Source organism: Bombus impatiens, unplaced genomic scaffold (genome assembly GCF_000188095.3).
Source record: "Bombus impatiens unplaced genomic scaffold, BIMP_2.2 scf_0102, whole genome shotgun sequence".
Lineage (NCBI taxonomy): Eukaryota > Metazoa > Arthropoda > Insecta > Hymenoptera > Apidae > Bombus > Bombus impatiens.
The window spans coordinates 45,613-67,973 of NT_176521.1; the positions used below are offsets into that span (position 1 = coordinate 45,613).

Sequence of the window (22,361 nt, forward strand, 5' to 3'; positions counted from 1 at the left end):
TTGAGTTCCACTCGCAAAGTCGGCAGACGCGTGAATCTCAATTTGCTTGTTCGTCCCTACGGACATGGTGCCTCTCTGTACATATGCGTCGGCATTTACATAAGGCACCGAGTACGCTATATACCTATACGACTATGTGTATGTGTATGATACTTACTTGATTCGTTTTCATAACGGAGTAAATGGCACAAATGGAAACGTATCAAATTGGAAAAATAAATTTCACCCCCTAACTGTATATATATAAATACTTACTATACGATGTATAAGACGTAAACATTTAAGAAAAACACAGTAATACATGTAATAACTAATTACAGAGATAAATAAGAACATCTATATTTATTGATAAACCTAAATGCTAAAAATAAAGTTTTAGTATAGGCGATTTTCTTAATTAACGTGAAAGTAGAAAATGAGGCTTATATTTTTAAAAGTTCTTTAAATATATAGGTAATGATTAGGTAAATTAATAACGTAAATAGTTAGGAAATAGCTTATTTTCGAACATTACATTTTATTATAATTTCCTTTCGGCATATTGCAGTATGGTATTTATGAAAAATATTTAGTCGTATATTCTCGGAATCTTACAATCTTATACTGCATCGTCATTAAAAAACACTTTCGCGGTCTCAATCAGAGAGCGCCCACGTAGCATGTACATAATAAAATAAAAAACACATAACTATAAGTGTTTCATACACGCAACAATAAACAAGCTTTATAAAATTCTACTTTTTAATGTAATCTACTAGTACCTCATTGTGTTTTGCATTCAAAGATATACATCAGAATTGTTTGATAGATCTTTTCTTTGTTATAAAAAATAACGGCTCTTACAAAATTATGAGATTTATAGAAAGATAAATTTCACAAATAGAAAATTGTTACACGAATAATCATGAAAACAGAAGATTCGAAATTTTTGTTACACGAAAATATTTACACAGAAATACGTATTTTTGCTTAAAAGCGATCACTTCGCTAATAATAATTGGCGATATCTTCTTTGTATGAACAATTTTTCACGTTCGAAAAACACGCGGGTAATGCTCCAGTTTCTTTCGAACGCGTAATTTCCGCGATCAATAACGTTCAGAATTTTTCAGTTAGTTCTATACCTTCATTTTTGTTCGGTTTGAGAAGAGTCATTAAAATGGTACGAGCGAGGGTGGAATGTTGGTATTCGTTCGCAAGCTGTGGATTGGGTCACGTCACGAAAGGTCTGTCGTCACGGCATGGCTAATTAATCAAGCTTTTATAGCCGTCGTCAAGTTGAACCAACATTTCTAGTTTCTCTTGTCTATCTTTATACATTGTTCGTCGACACACAATTACTTAATTATTCATATCACTATTAACGCGATTAAATATTTAAACACCACTGCGTTTTTCTGCTTTAATTTACTTTTAATGGTGCGAATTTACAATTTAACAAAATTTTTTAACATTTGTTTAAAAACATTCTGCCGGTAAATTATTGCTAGATGTCGTAATTCAGAAGTTAAATTCTCGTTAAAGTAATCATTTTGAATTGTTTTATAATTTCTTATATATAATAAAATATAATTTCTTTCATCTCGCAGTATAAAGCATAGAATTGACATCTATGGAACGACTAATGTTTCTCCGAATATAAATTTTAAAATGTTCAACCTGCGATAACTAAGAAATGCTATAAATATTGTACCACGCAACTATTATCTGCTAACACGTGTGCGTATTTTCTTTTATTCTGGTACAAGTAGTTTTCGAGAGAACGGGGCAGTAAATCATAAAATGGCGAAGCTGATGAAACGCATTTCGAAATGTGACCTTAGGGAATAAGCGAGACGCCGTATACCATGAGATCAATACGTCCAATATATTACAACAGTGAATTGCGGAGCACTTATATATAAACTTTTATTTATTTTTCAATGGAGTTCCTTGATGACTTTCTACAACTTCCAATATATCTAAACCCATTATTGCGAGAAGAAATAAATTACTTGACGTACATTGTAAATTTCATAATTCAAAAGTTATATTCTGATTCATTATATGCCGAAATATATTTCTTATGGATTTATACGTACGAATATCTATATTTCAATATTAATTTTGATATGAAACATATGATAAGAATAAAAGATTCTCCGCCATAGAAAAATATGAACATAACGTGTTTTATGTTCGATACGAAACAGGCAAACAGAACAATTGTTAAGCCGGAGATTCAGAGCAGGCATACAGTGCAACGAGATGTACAACAGTTTGAACTCACCTGTATTATAAAATGATTTCATACTTTATCCATAAAAAACTCAAAGAACATGAAAAACATAAATTTCGTTATTTTTTACATGAAATTAAACTACGATACAAAATTTCTTCTAGGCTCAACTCTTTGATCATTCCAATTAATTCAATTCTCAAAACTGAAGATTTATGATATATCCATATGCACAAGCTCATGAAAGAATTCCAACACTTCCAATATATTGTATGTGATGTATATATTTTTTGAAATTTCATTAACACTGTTACAAGTTTCAACTTTCATGATTGTATTGACAAAGTTTGGAACCAATGTAAAAATATATATAAATTGCAAGATATATTTAATACAAGTATATATGTTGAAGAAATCATAAAAGTATTTAAACAATCAATTATCCATTATACTAATAAACCTCAATATTCAATATTCATATTTAACACTTATAATATACCTAAAATGGCAGTGATTTATGGTGCATACTAATTTTTTATTAAATATATGTTCCCAATAAATATCTTATAATTTCTATATACATTTTCCAATTTCTTCGAAATTACTTTCAAATTGTACCAATAAAATAACATGTGCGTGGTAATAATCAAATTATAAAATATTTTATATAACGCATATCGTATAGACAAGTGCCCCAATATTTTCACAAACCATCGTAATCTGACACGTACCAAAAAGAAATGAGGAAACCTACATTCGAATACTATCGAATACAATGAAGATCTAACATTTTACACTGTATAATGTAACGTGGTATAACATAGTGTATTTGATCTCGATCCGGCTTAGATCAGTAATACACGAAACAGTTTCGGCTGAGTCAATATATCATCCTCCATCTATAAAGTCGTAGAACTGTTCAAGGAAAAAACGAGCGATTTTCGCGCTACGCGTACACCTATTCGAGCGGCGCAGCGAAAGCGTTTTTATCGTTTCAAGCATTTCTTCATTCTACTATCCCCAGTGGAAGTGTGTGCTCGACAGACAATTCGTGAATGGTTTCAAAACGGTTTCTTTTGATTGCAATATGTGGAGATATATGCCTGTAATCGTTTTTATTTGACATTTTTTAAAAGTTTCATACTAATCATGCACTCGGTTAATAAAATTCAAACATTTGTAAAAGCTTATTCATATTTCAACTGTTTAATTCTGCTGTGATCGTCGAATTGTAGCATATATAGTTACATATATATATAGTAACATATATATGTTATATCTATAGGGCTCAATCTCAGCTTTGTTTTAATCGAACAAGAGCCTTGCGACTACTTAAGAAACTGTTTAGCGAAAAAATTAAACAGCGAGAAATAGAACAGCGAACTGAATAGCGAGAAATCACATATATTAACAACGACTCTTTCATATGTTGCTCAAGCTTAAGTTTTTTAACGATAGAGAAACACTGTTTGGTCAAAGCTGACGTGCAGAACATGATAGAATTAAAATACGCGTGAAAATATACTCGAACTTAACACTAGGTTTACGGACGTTTTTTATATACCTATCTCTACGAGCATCCGTCAAATTGACGGGTAAACGGAAATACGCATTTTCTTTAAAAAATCGATTTCTTTAAATTAGGTCTGAATTGAACAATATTGAGCTTGACGTTTAAATAAATTATTAATAAGTAAAAAGTTTGTTTTTTAATTATCACGGAAATGATAACAATAATATTAACGGTATAGGGTAATTATATTTATTGAACACATTTTTTACAAATATACTGAATTTTATTTGTGTATTTTCCGCATACGATTTTTTTGCAATATATACAACAATTATTGCTTCTATTTTTTGTTTTTTGCAGTAGCCCACTTGGCAACTTTTTCGCACTTCTGACGTTGAAGGTGACAGAAATGAAGCATCTGATCTTTGGCAAATGTTCTCTTTGTTTTTTCCAGCTAATTCCTCGGCTAAACAAAATATGAACTCCTTTCTGAATATTTTCGATCCGCTGCACTCTTTACATAATATCCACGCGTTTATCGCTGCCAAATCTAAAATATTGAAAAAAACTTAAAGGGGCCATCGGAAACTCCCTGCTTTCATACTATATTTGCGTGCCATCTGGTCAACGACGTCTACACCAAACTTTGTACACCTTGTTGTACACCTACTTGTACACCTGTATGTTTGGTGCTTAGAAAGAGAACTTTTACCTTAGGTTTACTTTTATACACAGAAAGCGTGCTGTTTTCTAATTTATATAAATGTGAGGAAAACAAAGTTGTCTTGTCCCTTTTTTCCTTGAGCATCGAGTTTCATCTTTCCCCATATAAGGAAAACTATTCAAAATATATTTTGTTTGGACGTCAACTGCTAACCAAAACTTAATGCCAAATTTATGAGGCTTATTCGGCATATATTGCGTAAGCCTGCATCGGGCTTTCGTTGGAAATAATTGTTCATCTATTGAGATATTTTCATAGCTTGTAACAAACCTGGCTATTTCTTATAAACCTGTTCCATATTTCAGATATCAACGCAAATTTATCTGTTTGTAATCTTTCGGAAGCTTTCAATGATCTCGCTTCATATGCGCCCCGGGCATATAGAATTCCTAGAAAACTACGTAACTCAACAACTGTGATTGACCAGTCTTTTTTCAAAACTCGATACAGCTCGGTTTCAGTGCAATCTTTTATATATTCCATTACGTGTCTGTCAATTATCAATTGACCCCTAGATCCGCCTGCTTTCAGTTTTATTCACTGTGTCCCATCAATTGCAAATTCAATTTCACCCATTGCATTTTCCTGCCTGCTGATGTGCTTGGAATGCTCGTCCTTTTATCCTCAGAGTCAGAACTTAAAAGAATACGCATCCTTTTCTTGTTACGACTCATTTTCAAGAAGTTTTCCTCTTCATTATCAGAAGATCCTTCTACCTCTCCACTTTCAATGTATTCAGAACTTTCACTGTCAGCTTCGCCTTGGCCTAATTCATACTGATCTTCTTCGGAGGTATTCTCAGAACAATCTTCATTGATGTTGACAATTGTTCAATATCTTATTATATCTCCTACATTAAGTCATTACTGCTAGAAAAGGAGGATTTCAAATTCAATTGCCCTATTGTAAATACTTACAATAAGCGGATACAAAATAATAGGAAATGTCTACAATAACTGAAACTTTTTCACACTGTTTTTGAAAAATAGATTGTTTATGAAATCAGTTAGCCCGTCAATTTGACGAGTTTTGTAGTGATAAGTATACTACATACAGATTTCACAAATTAGAAAGCCTAGGAAAATATAATTGTGTGTATAAATTCTTTGGATGAAATGATTAATTTACGATGCAAAATGGTTAAAATTAATGCTATGGTTTTTGGGGTATCTCATTGAAGTTTGAAATCCGCCAAATAGACGGATCCCGTAAACCTAGTGTTAAAAGCTGAGATTACAGATTTAAGAAAGAAGAACGGCTTGCAGTACTGCATGTCATAAAGAGTGGCATAGCCCTGCGCAGTTGTTTTAACGTTTATATCGATTTCCTGAGAACGAACGCATTAACGGCAAACCGCGAACGCCTAGTCTCTAAGGAGGAATGTGGCTACTATGCTCTGGTAACGCAAACCCCTCGATTGTATTCCTCTCTGTCTGATACCAAGTTCGTTTACCAGTTGTGTGCGTCCATCCCTCTCACGTATCTTTCTGTTCACTTTGGTCTCTTGCACTTCATCGAGGTTCCGCGGCTCCTAAATTTCCTACCCTTTAGTAATAATATATTTGTCCCATGGGTGTCGCTGAGCAAGCCCTCGCCCTCCTAAGACCTTGAACGCAACCATTATCTTATATATAACCAAGCTTCCTTCCTGGCCATTTTAGGACCATCCAACCCACGCTATATCTCAAGCTACGCTTATTCTTTCAAGATTCCACATCCGGAAATAAACTTTACCCTCGGTGCACGCACACATTAATTATGACACTATTCCTTAAGATTAGATAAAACGCAAGAGAAATAATGCAGCAGAATGTTTCACTAAAGTCCATAGGGAGAAACGTGAAAGCAATTTTAAAGTTCGATAATCAATTCCACTGTTACTAAAATTGTATTTTTAATTGGTTGTGTCATTGTATACGACAAGATTAATAAATCTTTAGATTAATAAATCTCACTGTGTCATTAGACGGAAGAGTTCTAATACGATACGATTAAGAAAACTTGCTGGATTTGAAGATGCAAATTTTTTGAGATTATTCGATAAGTTGAGGAAATTTTATGGAAAACAAATATACAATTATTAACATGAGAATATTTTAATACGATTCTTTAAATTTTCGGGGGGTTGGGGAAGTATACCTCGAAAACGTAATAAAGAGACAATTTTGGTAAGATTTTAGTTACTAACCGATAACCTATTGGATTTTAAAACTTCTTCCATATAAAAAAAATGTTCTCACGTTATACAGACTGCACCGTACAATGATTAAACCGGGGATGTTTATGCATTTATGGAAAGTTCAAAGGTGTAAGAATATACACAATGTACAAAATTCACGAAAATATATAAAATATCTAAAGTACGATAGTTGATATGATATTTAATAAATATTACAAATTTCTACACAGGTTTCATTTCTTTTGTCGTATTCGTAAAAGCATGAAATTGCATAATCATTCGCCATAGTCTAATGATAATGTAATAAATATCATCATTCGAAATAAAAATGTGTATGAATATTTAAAAAAAGATTTAATTTTTTTTAGAATGAATTTAAAGTATTAACGTACCGTCGCGATGTAATTTTCAGTTCAATTATATTGTCATTTTATAATATAATTTTCAGCTATCATTGTTCATACCCCCTTGACATTTAAAAAGACACGAAATCTGAAATAAATCGACAATTCATGCTTTTCAAATGTACATAGAGAAAGCAGCGCAATTTAGACAAATATGTAGAGTAATGTAGTTGTTTCCAAACACGAAACTATGTGATCGTTAGTGAATACTGCGAATTCTGTAAATTGCTCTCTCAAATTATGCAGATTTCGTGTACTTTCATGCTCTCCAAAATCTACAGTATTTACTTACACTTTCGGTTCTTTAACGTCTATTTTTATATACATATATACCGAACCAGATTTTATTTTAAATCTGTTCTCGTACAATTAACATTTGAGAAAAATTACATTGAACCGTACAACAAACGTCTTTTTCAATTCTAAATTTTTTTCATTTGTATCACATTAAACAATTTCATCGAAAAATATATTCTTTTACAAGATTTATGACTCATGGTTAAGTAGAAAAATATAGAGATCTAAAAATTGTTGCTCCGATTCATTCCAAAATGATTTCACTGACGAGGGACCCTATTAGAAATTTCCCACTATAGTAATCATTTCTTAATTATAACAATGATATCAATTATTTCCTACTATAGTGATTGATATGATTGATCGATTACACCCTACATCTTGTAGGCAATCATAAACAATCTTGTAAACATCATATCGCGAAGCTACATCACATTTGTCCGGTGAAAACATTATATGATCGGTTACAAGATATATGCTTGTACAGCTACTTGAATTGATAGTCTCTCACACAATCTTACTAACATGACTTTAAGCTGGTAACTCATCTAGTCGATCCTTTTACAGATATTACCACTTTTTCTTCGCGATCAATTCTCTTTAACTTCAATGACGCAAATATTGCGTAAGAGTATAAAGTCCTTCGAGTTATCATCAGTAGGTACTGTAGAACTAGTGAAACCTATTGGGTTTTCCGTTAAGTAGTTTGCACTTAAATCTGCATTAACAACTACTTTGGTAATTACTTTTCCGCCTTATAAAAATTAAAACACAGATTCCGCTCCAACATTTTGCTATATTATTAAGAAAGATTATTAAATCTAGATATAACAGCAATCAATTTATACCAAAATACACCGTTGGATCGATCAATTAGGCTTTACACTGTGGTAAAATGTAATTTGCAATTTGAGTACTTCCTCAAGAATTGCCCTAAGGTTAATAGCAAATCTGATACTCAACATTTGATACTCAAACTAACTATCGAATGTTCTGTGAAATATTAGTCTTATAGTTATTTCCACTAATAATAGTAGTAGTAGTTCCGATATTTATCTTACATCTCCACCTTCGTCGAACTGTTATTCCAAATGTCTTCAATTCTGATCGTCATAAGCAACTATAAATTTTATTACAATTGACTTTGTACTTTTAACTGTGTATAAATGTTCGTTGAAAAGCAAGTATCTTGAATATGATATATTTCTAATTTAAGCAAAAAGAAACGTTAAAAAGATCGTGTTGAAAATTACCACACTGTGCAGGCGTCGTTGAGCTAGTCGAGTTCATTCCTGAGGCTTTGTTAAACGGGATTGGTACCGAACCCATGGGACACGCTGGCCTCGAAGATCTCTATTATGTCAAAGCGGGACGAAATGAGCTTCTTGGGACTTTCCTTCGATTCATTCCAGTTCGAAAAACCGGCCGCTCAATAGAAATCATTTCGCCTTGGCCGTGCCAACAACTTTACAACTGGGATTTCCTCTCTTGATTCAAGTTTCGAAAATTTCCATATGATAGAGAAATTTTTTCCATAAGGTTATTTCAGCGAACAAATTAACATAAAATCATAGAGTCCATGGAAAGGAAAGTTTACATTGATATTCTCCATAATATGTTATATAGCGCAGATACTCTGATGTATGAACACCATTTTGAGCCTATTGAAATATAAAATTGTGCGAAAGCCAAAAAGAAGAAATATGCTTTCGAATCCGTTATAACAAAACTATTCGTTCCATTGAAATGTATTTTACTATGAATAAAACATAGGATAGACTATTGAAAAAAGATATTAGTTTTATGTATACATTTAAACACGGGAGGAGAGAGCAGCGTTATTTCATCTGTGTCGTGATAAGCATAACATCCTAGCGCTAGTAATTTTTGTAGTAACTGAATATTAAAAACTGACCACTAATATTAAAATAATTTTTAAAACTGTACCAATTTTTACTATTTTTATTCTATAAAATATAATTTTTTCTAAAGTCAATTACGTAGGTACAACAGAATATCGTTTCTGATATATAGTGATTAGTGATAATGGTTCTGAACATTGTAAAATATTGTACGTTTATTGTTCCATAATAACTTCACTATTTTTCACTTTACTTTTAATCAGTCATATTCGATTCATTGTAGAAAATTTTTCGAAACATTTTACTTGACAATATGGTTTCCAATCGACTGAATTGTTTCGAGGACTCCTTGGTTCTATGTTTTTCGATACTAATTCCATAATTAATTCCACGACCATTAACTTACAAGTGGGGTGCCCAGGCTGTTCAACCAACATTTCATTACAAAAGATATTATGTACATTGTAATGAATATAAATGTAAATGCTGCTAAATATATATTTTTTAAGTAGTTAAATATCTATACTTACAATAAATATAAAGCCGTAATGAACTTTCTGAAGATATAATAAGTCAGGAATCTTGTTTTCGTTGATCAAGACGGCAACAATATTGAAATTTCGAATGCGCCTCGGCTGACAACGATTGATAAACTGGACATTCCATATCAGCGCACACCTTTTCTTGATGTCCATGACAAACGCCGTCGCAGATACATTGGAAGCGTGCGATTCGTATGATATGAAGATCTCCAACATTTGTGAATGTATAATAATTTCCAGTTTTTAATTCCAATAATTCGTCTTCACCGTTAATACTTAAGAAGAATAAATTCGTATTGTTTTCAGCTAAAACACGACCAGGTAGAATTGCGGCGTATTTGTTTCTTACACCTTTCAGTTCCAGCATTTCTTTTTGCGCTTCCTGTAAAGAAATAGTGGAAATTAATTTGTCATATGTAGAAAACGTTTTAAAACTTCCAAATTATTAAACTTTTTCTTCAAGTTGATACTATAAACAAGAAAATGTAAACTCTTCTTAATACATGAAATTGAAATCGATCTCAAATCATATTCGATCAAAGATTTTGTACTTAGCTTTATATTTACACAGAACGTACACGAAATAAGTAAGTTTTGGTTGTAGATCGACGTAAATGCTGAATGCTTAATTAAATAGTAAATTTAAAAAACAAGACCAAGCGCTTATTAACGAATATTAACGATACTACGCGTGTATGATATTAAAACTTCGTTGTTTTGAAATATTAAATTAATTAAAAATTGGCTACATTGTCCTTGTGATATAAATCCACTGATGCCTAAAATATTTAAATTATATATTTTAAAATCCCCCATGTCGAATATCGACATAAATCTCGAACTTTAAACTATGTGATACATAAAACAACAAATTTACCGCTATTTTACTTTCGAAGCGTCTCTCCTCCTTAAGTTTCCACCACTTCGTGTACGCACTTTGATACATACTCTGTGCTTTCTCAAATTCTGGATAAACATTGGTGCCCAAGCTGTTATATCCAAACGCGCCAACTGCTTCAGTGTTACCATCTTTCCCGTAGGAGCTGCCACCCAAGAACCAAACAGTGTACTCTCTTAAAATTGGATACTGCTGCGTACGCAAATACCAATATAACGAGAAATATAGCGCTAATTCCTGATTTGGTCCACCTTGTCCAGGTTTGGAGCAAAGATTAACAGTCGGTCGCCCTCCCAACAGAAGGCACATTCCCAAACCCCATTTATCTTTTGCAGGGAATATTTCCTGCACCTTTTCATCGGTTAGAGGACAAATAGGACTGTCCCTCATCTCTAGGAACATCTCCAATTTATTAATTTTTCCCTCAACAGCCAAAATCATCAACGATGTAATTTTAACGTATTCACGAGCGAATTCTTGGATATCCCCTAAACAGGTTGAATTCAGTTTCACTGGAAACAAGCCTTTCTTGAACGCTTCTGTAGCCATACACTCCATGGCGTCTGCGTTACAGGCTATCACGTATCTATGAACAAACTTGTAATGTTTATCTGCGTCCAATTGCTTATCAGCGGCCATCGCCCATGGAACTGTTTCTTCTATCAAGTCTCGCACGCTTAAGGATACTCTATCCAAAAGTTTGTATTTTTCTAGCACGGCGAGAGCTTTCTCGCCTTTTGGATCATACACGCATGGTCCACCTGAGAGTTGGGACATCGGCTCGGCGGAAACGTCTGACGTGATTAGAGTTATAACTCTCGCTGGGTAGGCCATCCGGGCTAAGTCGCCACCTAAAATTATTGCAATTATTTTTGCGTATACATATTTATATATTTATTGGGATTATCTTTATAAATTATGTATGATGTTTCGAGAATATTTTTATTAAATCTTTCTGCGTTTGATTAAAAAATGAGAAGATATTTAGATATACATTGGGCATATTTTCAGACATTTCTTTCATTTTTCATAGCTTCTTAGGTAGGAAGGTATTTAACAGTCAGATTTAAAATTTTGGAACTTACAAGCTATTATCTACTGCAGATATATTTTATTCTAGAATTAACACTAATCAATATACATTTAATTCTATAATTGTTATTAAAATGAATATTAATCTTTATGTAATTATAATCGTAAAAATATGAATTTGCGTAGATTATCGCTGTCATAAACAATAGATAAGTTTCCTTATTTTTCTTGCCTCTAATCGCAGAAAGCTTGTTTCTCACGGTATTTATCTCTTCCGGAGTAGCGTCTGCAGCTTTCAATCTGTTCAATACCCTGAGCTTGTCCCTCAACGTGATAGTTTCTCGCGGCAGACAAAGAAGATCGTCGATCCCTTGCGAGAGCATGACAATCAGCAAATCTTTTTTCTTCAATTTCTTACAATAATTTAGAATTCTTCTAGTTTCTATCACGGATTTTTCGTCTGGTTGCCCATCAGTTCCAGCTTCAACGTACGAAATACGACTATCTAAGGGAGGGAACGCTTCCGGATAGCTCCACATCATGAAAATTGATTTTCGTGGCACCACCATCCAACCTTTCTTCAAGTGTTTGCCTACGACTCGTTCGAACGCCGCACTCATCGTCACTGCTTCTTTTCCCCAACCAACCATATGTAAATTATTTTTCAATCTATATCTAACGCCTTTGATCGACAAAATTGATCGGCCGTCGTATTTTATTTTCTCTGGTATTATCATGGACGTGTATACACACCTTATACCAGTCTCAGCGATTTGGCTTAAGTCATCACGAATCTGTAACGAGACAAACATAAGCATCCTATGTAACATTTCTTCGCAGTATTATAATTATCGTTAAAATTTTATACGCAAGCCGATTTCATGAACTTTTATTCAGTGTAATAATATTACAGCTTCTATCGATTTATACTTTCCGTAAATAATACATTTTTCCATTGCTAACTATGTACATCGAAGGTATTTTCGCCTATTTTAATGTATAAATATAATAAACGAGCGCTGCACAAACTAGAATATTTTCTGTGAGAAAATTCAAAATTCATTACGGCATATTTGATGGAATATTTCATAGCGAGAAGATAAATATACGTGAAAGTCCATTAAAAAGTTGGGATAATAATAATTATAAAATCTTACAGGCACGTTCCTGTCGAATTTTTTATTCAGTCCTCGTTTGATTATATTCATATTTATATTCGTTATTTTGAATTATATCCTATGCGTATTACTCAAACCTATGATAATCCTCTTAATGCAAAATATCTTGATAAAAAAATAATACTTTTTAATTATCAGCATTACGATACAATATTACGATACAGCATTAAAGATGATATAAGTTTCGATGAAATAAAACTTTACGCTATAACGCAATGATTCGTCTAAATAATAGCATGTAGTAATATGCTCAAAACCTGTAACATAATCCTTTCATTTCCTGTTTTGTGGGCATCTCTAATCGCTTTCTGTTCCTCCCTTTCCCTTTTATCAGTACGTGCATTTTGTATGGCTATTTTATTATTTCTTCTTCTCTCCAGCGAACATTTAACTTCGTCTATTTTTGTTTGTCTCTTCGCTTGTATCTTTGCGACTCTTTTGGCTCTTTCTTCTTCTAAAACCGGATCGATGTATGATGGCCTTCGTTTTTTTGTTTTTCGGTACTTTGGAGCTTTCTGTCTGGCAGTCATATTTATTGCAAAACACTACTACATTACAGCTTAATTTTATCGTATCTACATTTTGGTAATATTACATTTTTGATGAAATTTAGAAGTGTGATTAGGTTATTGTACCCATGTTTGCATCGATGTTTAGTGAACTCAGCTATTATTTCTGAATAAAATCAACAAATTTTAACTATCGATAAAATATCATCATAGACTAAACACGCGATTCTTTTTCGTACCTCATGATCTCATGTCACATGCGACGTTATCGATTCAGTAGAATAAGAATAGACTTGTCTTGATGTCACATTAATGGGAACCTTGCGTATCAAATTCTGAAATACCGACGTAGTAGAAAACCAGAACGTTCCTTACCGCCGTATAGAGGGCAAGGTAACCCTCAAAACGTGGACACGAAAAAGCAATGAATATCGCGTCTATTCCATCCCTCGTCGCTAATTTACTACATGGTGTTATCTACAAACGGTAAGTCGCATGCTTGTTGTTTTTCTAGTTACTAACCGTTTCATTTCCTGTTTTCTACTAGAACATTTTGAAAGAGATCCCGGGGCACTCCTTAAGCGTTAGACAGGCCACCGTAGGGTTTTAGTCGGTAAGAGTCCGACATTACCCAGCCGCTTCCTAAAAGAGTGGCGGGGTGTCCATGAGGATTTCCCCACGTAAAAAAAAAAAAAAAAGAAGTAGGACATAACATCGGCAACAGTGATTGCTTTTATCTTTTCGCGCCATCGATATTTCAAATACGAATATTCGAAAAATTATACAGTGACAAGCATAGGAACAAGAAAATTTCTTGCACTATATTGAATTTAATTTAGTTTGTAATTACTACTTGAAATAAACTTTAAATGCCGTCTTATATTTATAACGCTTTAAAATTTGTAAATCCTATTACAAAAAAGAAAAAAGAATAAAAGTAAAAAAGAAACATTTCAAATATGAAATATTACATAGATAACGTAAAGTAGTAAATGCGAGTAACTTTTTGCCTATTTATACGCTCGCCACTTTATGTCTGTTCTATTCTCCCTCCACATTCTAAGCATTGTTATCACGAGACAAAGATTTATGAGACGTAACTATGATACATAACAGTACAATTCGTTCAAACCAAGTTACTCATTTGCATGTTTCACGTTAATATTAGTACGAAGTACACTGATCTTATAAGTCTATTATATCTTCAATAAGTTATTACTAATAAATTATTATAAATTAATAAACTGTAACTTTTGAAATCAACGTATTCGTGGCATATTAAAAGAAATTGTACATTTAAATTCATCTATATCAATTATAGATAATATATTTTCAATGTATTTTCTAATTTAAATTATTAAACAGTCTTCATTATTATATTCCATAAACAATATGTACAAATATCTGATCCACTATTTACAAAGCAGTTGAATCATATTGATATTACTTGAAATATTATAATTTATATGATACCAACCACTTGCACAAATCGCGAATTCGGTGTAATTTTATGAAACCTAATATTTTCGAATTACTTGAAGATGTTTAAAAGTTGAAAGTTTTCCACGTGTTTCCCTCTTATACGTTGCTTCTACATACTATCGTATAGGTCATGAACATAAAATTTATCGGTAACTGACTGACAGAAATAAATATAATTAACTAACGAAGTTAGTGTAAAGCAGTTGTGCTTTCGTAAGACTTGAAAAGGTCGGATTAATAGACACTCGTTTCGATGATTAATGGAATAAAGACTACCACTAGATTCAACTAAGACCAACTAGCAATGTCAAGCGGAAAATTGCTGCCATTTATCATAAGAAATCACTCGGGTGATATTTCAATGAACAGGAATTGTGGGTCAGTTTTCTTAGTAGTAATATTCATTGGCAATAGGCAGCGCAGCTTCGGAAAACTCGACTAAATCGTCTCTGACTCTGAACAAAAACTTACATCACTCGTTACGTCTGTTAAAAGGCTAATTCGCTAACGTAACAGAGTATTAAAACTGCGCAAACCTATTACCCGAGTATTGTAGATGAAACTAATGGCAAAATCCAAGGTTTCTTCTAAAATCGAATACACGTGTAAGTTTTTTTTATTGTTATTTAATTTGTACTTTACAATTTGTCCAGCTGGATATTTGGTAAATTTTTCAAACTTAATTGCTAAATAACACGTGGATGGCTACCCCCAGCGGGATACTATCATGTGTAAGTTGAGACGCAGTAACTAAAAGTATCTATTAAAAAGATTTTAAGAAACGATTATCTATCTACTTTTAATAAATATAATATTTAAATAAATATATATCGCAGTTAATGGATTTCCAATAAAATAAGCGACGATTTTTGTTTCAAATAAAATTTATTTCGATTATTTTCAAATATTTCCTTCGTTGTAAATCGATGATAATTATTAATATATTCTTTGATCTATTACTTAATTATCAGCTGATAATTCGAAACATTTTAGAATTTTTTTTATTTAGAAAGAAGAAAAATTATGAACACTTTCTTCGTTTATGAGCTAAAGTAAAGATTGGCCGCTTGTTGACTTTAAATGCCAAGCATCTCAAAGCATAGCCTTGTTCTTTCATTCATACTCATTCGTTGCGTTTATTTTTTTCCGGATTGATCGTGAACTGAGTTTAGGAAATTCCAGAGATGAAACCTTGCCACGTATTCGTTCGTATCGAGTTTACAGATTCGTATGTGTCAGTATTAACAACATTGAGATACATCAATCTTTGTTATTTGACGGCTGGAAACTTCATTAACATCGTAATTGTTCCAATCCTCAATACATAAAACATTCGCTTTAGCTCATAAACAAAGAAAGTTTTCATAACTTTTATTCTTTCTAAATAAAAAAAATTGTTTTGATAAAGCCTGATACAAATTAAAAGATACAAATTAAACATATTTAATGAGATTAACTTCATTACTAGTTATATATTTAAGGTGACTACTCATGTTATTCGAACTGCAGACTCGTACTTATTATTTGTTATTTTCTCGTATTTATTTTCAGCATGAGTCATTCAGTGATTCGAAGTAATGATATAGCACTTGAGTGTACGAGTTGAAGAATAAACGTTTTATAAAGTGCCCTGTACGCCAGCTGCACTTCCACGTGTTAATATGAAACATAAAGACCCACGTGTTAATATGAAAACACAAACTTAAAAAAGATTCAGAGCAAAATTTAAGATAAATTTTAGGAACGATATGTCTTTATAAAATCTTTATATTTTATATTTATATATATATATATAAATCAATATAAAATCAATATAAAATCAACATAAATCAATATAAAAATTAGTCTTATTAATTGTAATAACAGTTATCGCAATTGAGTAAATGATTTTAATTTATGTGCGTGTTCGAGTTTATGTGAATTAAAGCAAATTAATGGAAAACCATCCAATCTTATTGTACTAAGTAAATAAAATACGAGTTTAATATAAATTAAATAGAAAATTACATTTCTCTTAATTTCAGTATCGTATGAAAAATATAGTGTGTAGAAAAATGTTATGTTACTCATATACGTAAAAATGTCAACATAAATAAGAGAACCATTATCTTTACCTTAAACCAAATTGTTCTAAGAAATCAGCGGAGGAATATTATAACTTATCTTTTTAACGAATGCACATAAAAATCTACGTTACTAATCGAATAGAACTCGAAAGAACTGCTTCAGGTGTTTGACAATTTACTGATGCTTTCAACTAACCGACTAAAAAGTGTTTGAAAATTCAATGAATTTAAACAGCTAAGCTTCATCGAATCGCTATGTTTGCAAAGCAAAACAAGCAGAATGACTACAATCACGAAAATCATTTTTAATCAACACTTTACGCTAACTGTAACTTTTATTATTTGTGTTTCAAAGTACGTATAAATATTGCAAAAACATAAGTGCAAAATATCACTGAAAGAGACTTCGTAGTTCGTTTATACCAAAGAAGTCGCAAAATAGAATTGGCTCTAAGAGAAGAGCGTATGTGCAAATATCCTAAAATAAATTATACATCAGTAAACTGAAACACCAGACTATGCAGATTGAAACGAAGTTTCAAATGAATATAATCAAATATAATTACTATTGAAAAACATAATATTAAATAAAATTATTGTATCATACAAGATCATTGTAGTCGTTAGATTATACAATATTTCATATTTGCATTAATTCAATAATTAATGTACAAACAGATAATAAATATCATTTTCCAAAATATTTGTTTGAAGAAATATTATCCTTTATTATTATACAGTAATTCCATATAATATCATATTTAAAAATGAACCACCTGCTCCGTTTAAAAATAAACATACATATTCAATTTAGATCAAATTACCAAACGGATATAAGCCGATCTTTGTATCCTCGTTCAGCAATCCATTAAAAATTCATTGACCGTGTGTTCGAAAGAAAATCTTTGGGTTCTGTACAGAAGAGCAATTCAAAGAGTAGAGAGCAGCGAAGTACTTGACTAGATGATCGTCACGTGCGAAACGTGACTGTCTGCTGATGTTGTCGAAACACGTGACCATGCTCAGCTATATATCTATTTAATAATCAGAACGAAAACCGAGTGCACTGTCTCATCGTTTCAACATTATCAAACTGTTCCCTTCCCTTGTACGATCCGTCGTCCCGTATCGATCTACACGAATAGTGTCAATAAGGAGCCATCAGATCCATTTACACGCGTTTATGCAGGACATGTCTTGTTGTAACGTGTCTAATATTAGCCTCAATCAGAGCCAATAAAGGAGAAAATAGCGCGACACGAGTACGCGCTATTATTTATCGTACGTAACGTACACGTGACGCGATTCTTCGTCAATATATAAAGGTATTTTGATCTTGAACGGAATTACATACCAAGCAGACATCCTCCAGAGCACGAACCATCGTCAGAGAAACTCGTGCTCTTTGATTTTATTCCTCGTAAGCTACATTCCATTTTCTGCTCATATATCAGCGCCGTATCTAACGTCGCGGACGTTAATTATATTCGCGGACATTTTACCGTAAACAACTGTAAAACCAAGTCATTCGTCGCGTAGGTATAAAAGGAAGAAGTAGGAGGAAACTTCCGTATCTTCGGAGCTGCTGAGAAACGAAGGTATCCAAAAGCTCTACGTTCGGTGAGCTCAGTTAGAGGTAGTTTCAGAGAAGCTTAAGAATATTGGAAAAACTGGGATAAATCAAGAAATACATCGAGAATAAAAGAATCGGGGATATCGAGGAAGAATTTTGAAGAAATCGATCGACGAAGATATCAAAAAGCTACTTTCGATAAATCTACAGATTTATAAAAGATCTACCTAGTCTTCGGATTTCGGAGAAACTTAAGAATAAATTAAGAAAACTTGAAAAAGTCAAACAACGAAAATATCAGAACTCCACGTTCAATAAAATTACAAATACTCTTCGGGGAAGTTGAAGAAGAAATGCGTAATCCAAGCACGCAGAAGATTCTCAAAGACGAAGAATGTTTCGAGATAATTCGTAAAAAACTTCACAAGGACTCGATGGAGGATTTCTCGCTGATAACTTACGAGGTAGTCCCTATAGACGAGGTAAACGGTTTCATGGGCCAATATTTTACTTTAAAAGCTACCGTAGCCTCGCCGCAATCGCCACTAGAAACAAAGAATATCAATTTTTTCACGAAACTACCGCCACCAATAACAAGTCCGCAGTACGATTTTATCCAACAATATGGTACATTCAAGAAGGAAGTTGCTCTTTATACGACAGTTTTCCCGGAGGTGTTAGATGGTCTGGATAAAAGATATATTCCAGAGTGCTTCCTTGGTTTAGAAGATGACGTAATTGTTCTAGAAGATATGGCCCACAGTGGCTACGAAATGCCCGATAAATATAAACCGTTTGATTTCGAACACTGCAAGATTTTGATGAAAACTCTGGCAAGATTTCACGCGAAGTCTTTGATTTTCGAAGAATTGTACCAGAAGAGTCTGCACGACGAGTTCTCTCATTGCATGCAAGAGACACTTTGGCCTTTGACGGATGGCAGAGCTAAAGCAATGTTCAACGCTGCTGTAAAAGGCATCGTTTCCCTGATAGACTTGATACCAAACTTGGATGAGGATCAGAAGAAGACGTTTAGCACAAAGGTTACTGACTTGTGCGTCGATCATGCGAATAAATTGCTGCCATCGATGAAACACAAGAATGTACTATGCCACGGAGATCTTTGGGCGAATAACATCTTGTTTAAATATGACATCGACGAGAAGCCTGCGGAGTGCTGTCTTATCGACTTTCAACTTGCAAGGTAATCGAGAGATATATTTTTATAAAAATAATGGAAAGGATTTAATACAGTGGTTGCAAAAGGTATTCGTAGATGAAATTTCTTTTTAAGTTAGTGTTAGTTAGTATCTTTAAGCAGAGTATTTTTACATACAAGTATCAAATCTTAACGCATCAATTTCTTTCTCCTATTTTTCTTAAATATTTATCTTTCTTTCCTTAAATTAGATTCAAAATGTTTATTAAGAATTTATTAGTATACAGATGTAATAATAAATGTAGTCGTATATAAATTATAAATACTTTTTGCAACTACTATGTATAAAACAATGAATAATATATTATTCTAATCATTTGTAATGTATCACTATATATTATTTCTGATTGATAAATTAATTTTCATATATGAATCTCTCGGGTGTTGATTACAATTCCACCTTTTAAATTCTAAATTTTATTACTCAGACAAAAAATAACAAAATAAAGGGCATACTTTCATAAATTTATTTATCAAAGTCCAAGGTAAATAAAAAAAAAATATATTTGTGATCTTCTCTGCATATCGATGCATATTATGAAATTGATTACCATAACTTCATATAGTGATTCAAGTGATCAACAGTGATTCATATAAAGTGAAACGCAAATAAAACTAGATCAAAGTATGACAGACATTAATATACCTGGTTTGGATAAATAAGAAAGTGTCACAACTCATAACTCACACTTACAAAATGTATAAAAACGTTCGGGTGAAGTTCGTTAAAAGGTTCATCATATTTGTACATGCTTAAAGTAAAAAAAAAAATATATTTATAGCCAATACCAATACCAATAAACGTAAAAAGGGGTGATCTAAAATTAATTGTAATTCTTGCACACAACTTCATTATCTTACTATTATACTAAAATATCGCACTTCGTTCGAAAATTAAATCTCTTAACACAGCAATTTCTTTCTTCTCTTTTTTCAAATACCTGTTTCTCTTTTCTTAAATTAAATTGCATATTAAATATTATTGTTGCAGATACAATCCTCCGGCCCACGATATCCTATGTTTCCTTCAATTCACAACAACACGGGAACTCCGCGAAAAACACAGCGAAGAATTATTCAAGATCTACCACGAGTCAATGGCGAAAGCTCTGGAAGAAGCTGGCTTAGACATTTCCACCATCTTCCCTTGGACCGATTTTTCCGCATCCATCGAAGATTTACGAGTCATGTGTATCACACACGGTGTCTTAAACATTCCAATTATGTTATTAGAACCTCGAGCCGCTAGCAAATACTTCTCAGCCGAACCAGAACTTTTGGAGAACATTCTATATGTAGACAGAACGCCTTTGGTTTGCAAGCAGGTAGAAGATGTACCTCAATACAGAGACAGAATGATGGACGCTTTGCTAGAATTGTACGACCACGTAGCTGGTTAAAGAAACAAAATTTGATCAGACTGAATCGACATAACGGATATTAGAACTTCTATTCACTGTAGGCATCAGAGACACAACGCACCAACATTAGTCGCTAACTTGGAAAGTAAGCGGCGAGCATAGCGAAAGGTAGTTCCGAAAATTGGTAATATCGACCAATTTCATGCAACTCATTCGTATAATGCGGTAGGCATAATCACGGTGGCTTTTTTTAACATTTCGCAGCTTTACTTTGATATAATTCGAATAAACATTTGCTTAATTTAGTAAAGAATTATTTAATTAAAGAGATTACAAGAAAATTTTATTAATACGATTTCATTGTTCTGGAAGCTTAAATAATGCGGTAGGAATGATTTGGTGGTTTCTGAATTTTTATAATTTAACATTCATATGAACTTGATATTTTGCTAGAAAACGGATTATATGCGTATTAACCAATTTAATAGAGTTCATTCCCTATTTGAAAAAGATATTATCAATACGAATCATCCTATTGATGCTCCTTGAAGCTTAAATAATGATAAAGGTAGAAATAATCAAGGTGGTTTTTATAGTTCTGTATTGACACGGCTTTAATTTGCCTCGTGGAAGAACGAGGAATATTAGAAGAACGTTTGTTGGTACAGGACGAGCAAAGATTATCTAGTACTTACTTTGTTTCGTATAACTAAAACATAGCTATGATTACACATATTTCGTTGATTCTAAATTTTGAAATGGGTATTTAGTTGCTGATGTTCGTCGTAAAAAATTATTCTATTATTGTACAGATAAGGTATTAATAAACAGTAATAACTACGTAGTTCTTATCTCTTAAAATAAAATTAATATTAATAAACAAGATTTAATGAGTACGTTATTAGACAATCAGCACTAATCATCGATAGCCAAATTATCAGATAAAAGCTTAGTTTTACATTTAATGCAGAGATCTGAGGTTGTAATTGTTTTTATTGTAAGAATAATTATCGTTATTGAAATAAATAAAACTTGATACCAAATTGTGTTTCATTTTTGTATCTATTCGCTGCTAATTATGTACCTGTTATAAAAAAATAGTCAGAACGTAATTTATATTTAAAAAGTTAAAAACAATAGCTACATAAATTTAAAAAAATTCATAATTTCATATAAGTCAAATTTATTCCACTTTTGAAATTTGTCTGTGCAAAATCTACCTCCTATTATGTTATTCTTCAATTCTCCTGTATTTTTATACGAAGTTTAAGAATAGTATCATGATTTTTGGTCTCCCATTTAGA

At 32.4% G+C, this 22,361-nt stretch overlaps 2 protein-coding genes and 1 pseudogene across 2 annotated transcripts; 1 reads left to right on the top strand and 2 right to left on the bottom strand.

Moving 5' to 3' along the window:
- Positions 1 to 4,992: 4,992 nt before the first annotated feature.
- LOC105682177 lies at positions 4,993 to 5,319 on the bottom strand (annotated as a pseudogene).
- A 3,886-nt stretch (positions 5,320 to 9,205) lies between these two features.
- On the bottom strand, positions 9,206 to 14,210 carry LOC100744602 (glycerate kinase-like). The gene is made up of 5 exons (XM_003486219.3): positions 13,105 to 14,210; positions 11,902 to 12,463; positions 10,617 to 11,488; positions 9,728 to 10,121; positions 9,206 to 9,619 (listed from the first exon to the last, which is right to left on the bottom strand). The coding sequence occupies exons 1-4, from the start codon at positions 13,375 to 13,377 to the stop codon at positions 9,771 to 9,773; spliced, it is 2,058 nt and encodes a 685-aa protein (XP_003486267.1). The 5' UTR covers positions 13,378 to 14,210; the 3' UTR covers positions 9,206 to 9,619; positions 9,728 to 9,770.
- A 4,024-nt stretch (positions 14,211 to 18,234) lies between these two features.
- Positions 18,235 to 21,942, top strand: LOC100747314. The gene is made up of 2 exons (XM_003486240.4): positions 18,235 to 19,681; positions 20,688 to 21,942. Exons 1-2 carry the CDS (start codon positions 18,831 to 18,833, stop codon positions 21,094 to 21,096), a joined length of 1,260 nt encoding a protein of 419 aa, XP_003486288.1. The 5' UTR covers positions 18,235 to 18,830; the 3' UTR covers positions 21,097 to 21,942.
- Positions 21,943 to 22,361: the final 419 nt, after the last annotated feature.

What these genes read in the sequence shown, in the direction of transcription:
- LOC100744602 (XM_003486219.3), bottom strand. Translation starts at nt 13,377, where the DNA reads ATGACTGCCAGACAGAAAGCTCCAAAGTACCGAAAAACAAAAAAACGA. An exon ending in ATGAAAGGATTATGTTACAG is followed by an intron (nt 12,464 to 13,104) that starts GTTTTGAGCATA and finishes GTCTCGTTACAG; the next exon opens with ATTCGTGATGACTTAAGCCA. An exon ending in CAAGCTTTCTGCGATTAGAG is followed by an intron (nt 11,489 to 11,901) that starts GCAAGAAAAATA and finishes CAATAATTTTAG; the next exon opens with GTGGCGACTTAGCCCGGATG.
- LOC100747314 (XM_003486240.4), top strand. Translation starts at nt 18,831, where the DNA reads ATGCGTAATCCAAGCACGCAGAAGATTCTCAAAGACGAAGAATGTTTC. An exon ending in ATCGACTTTCAACTTGCAAG is followed by an intron (nt 19,682 to 20,687) that starts GTAATCGAGAGA and finishes TTATTGTTGCAG; the next exon opens with ATACAATCCTCCGGCCCACG.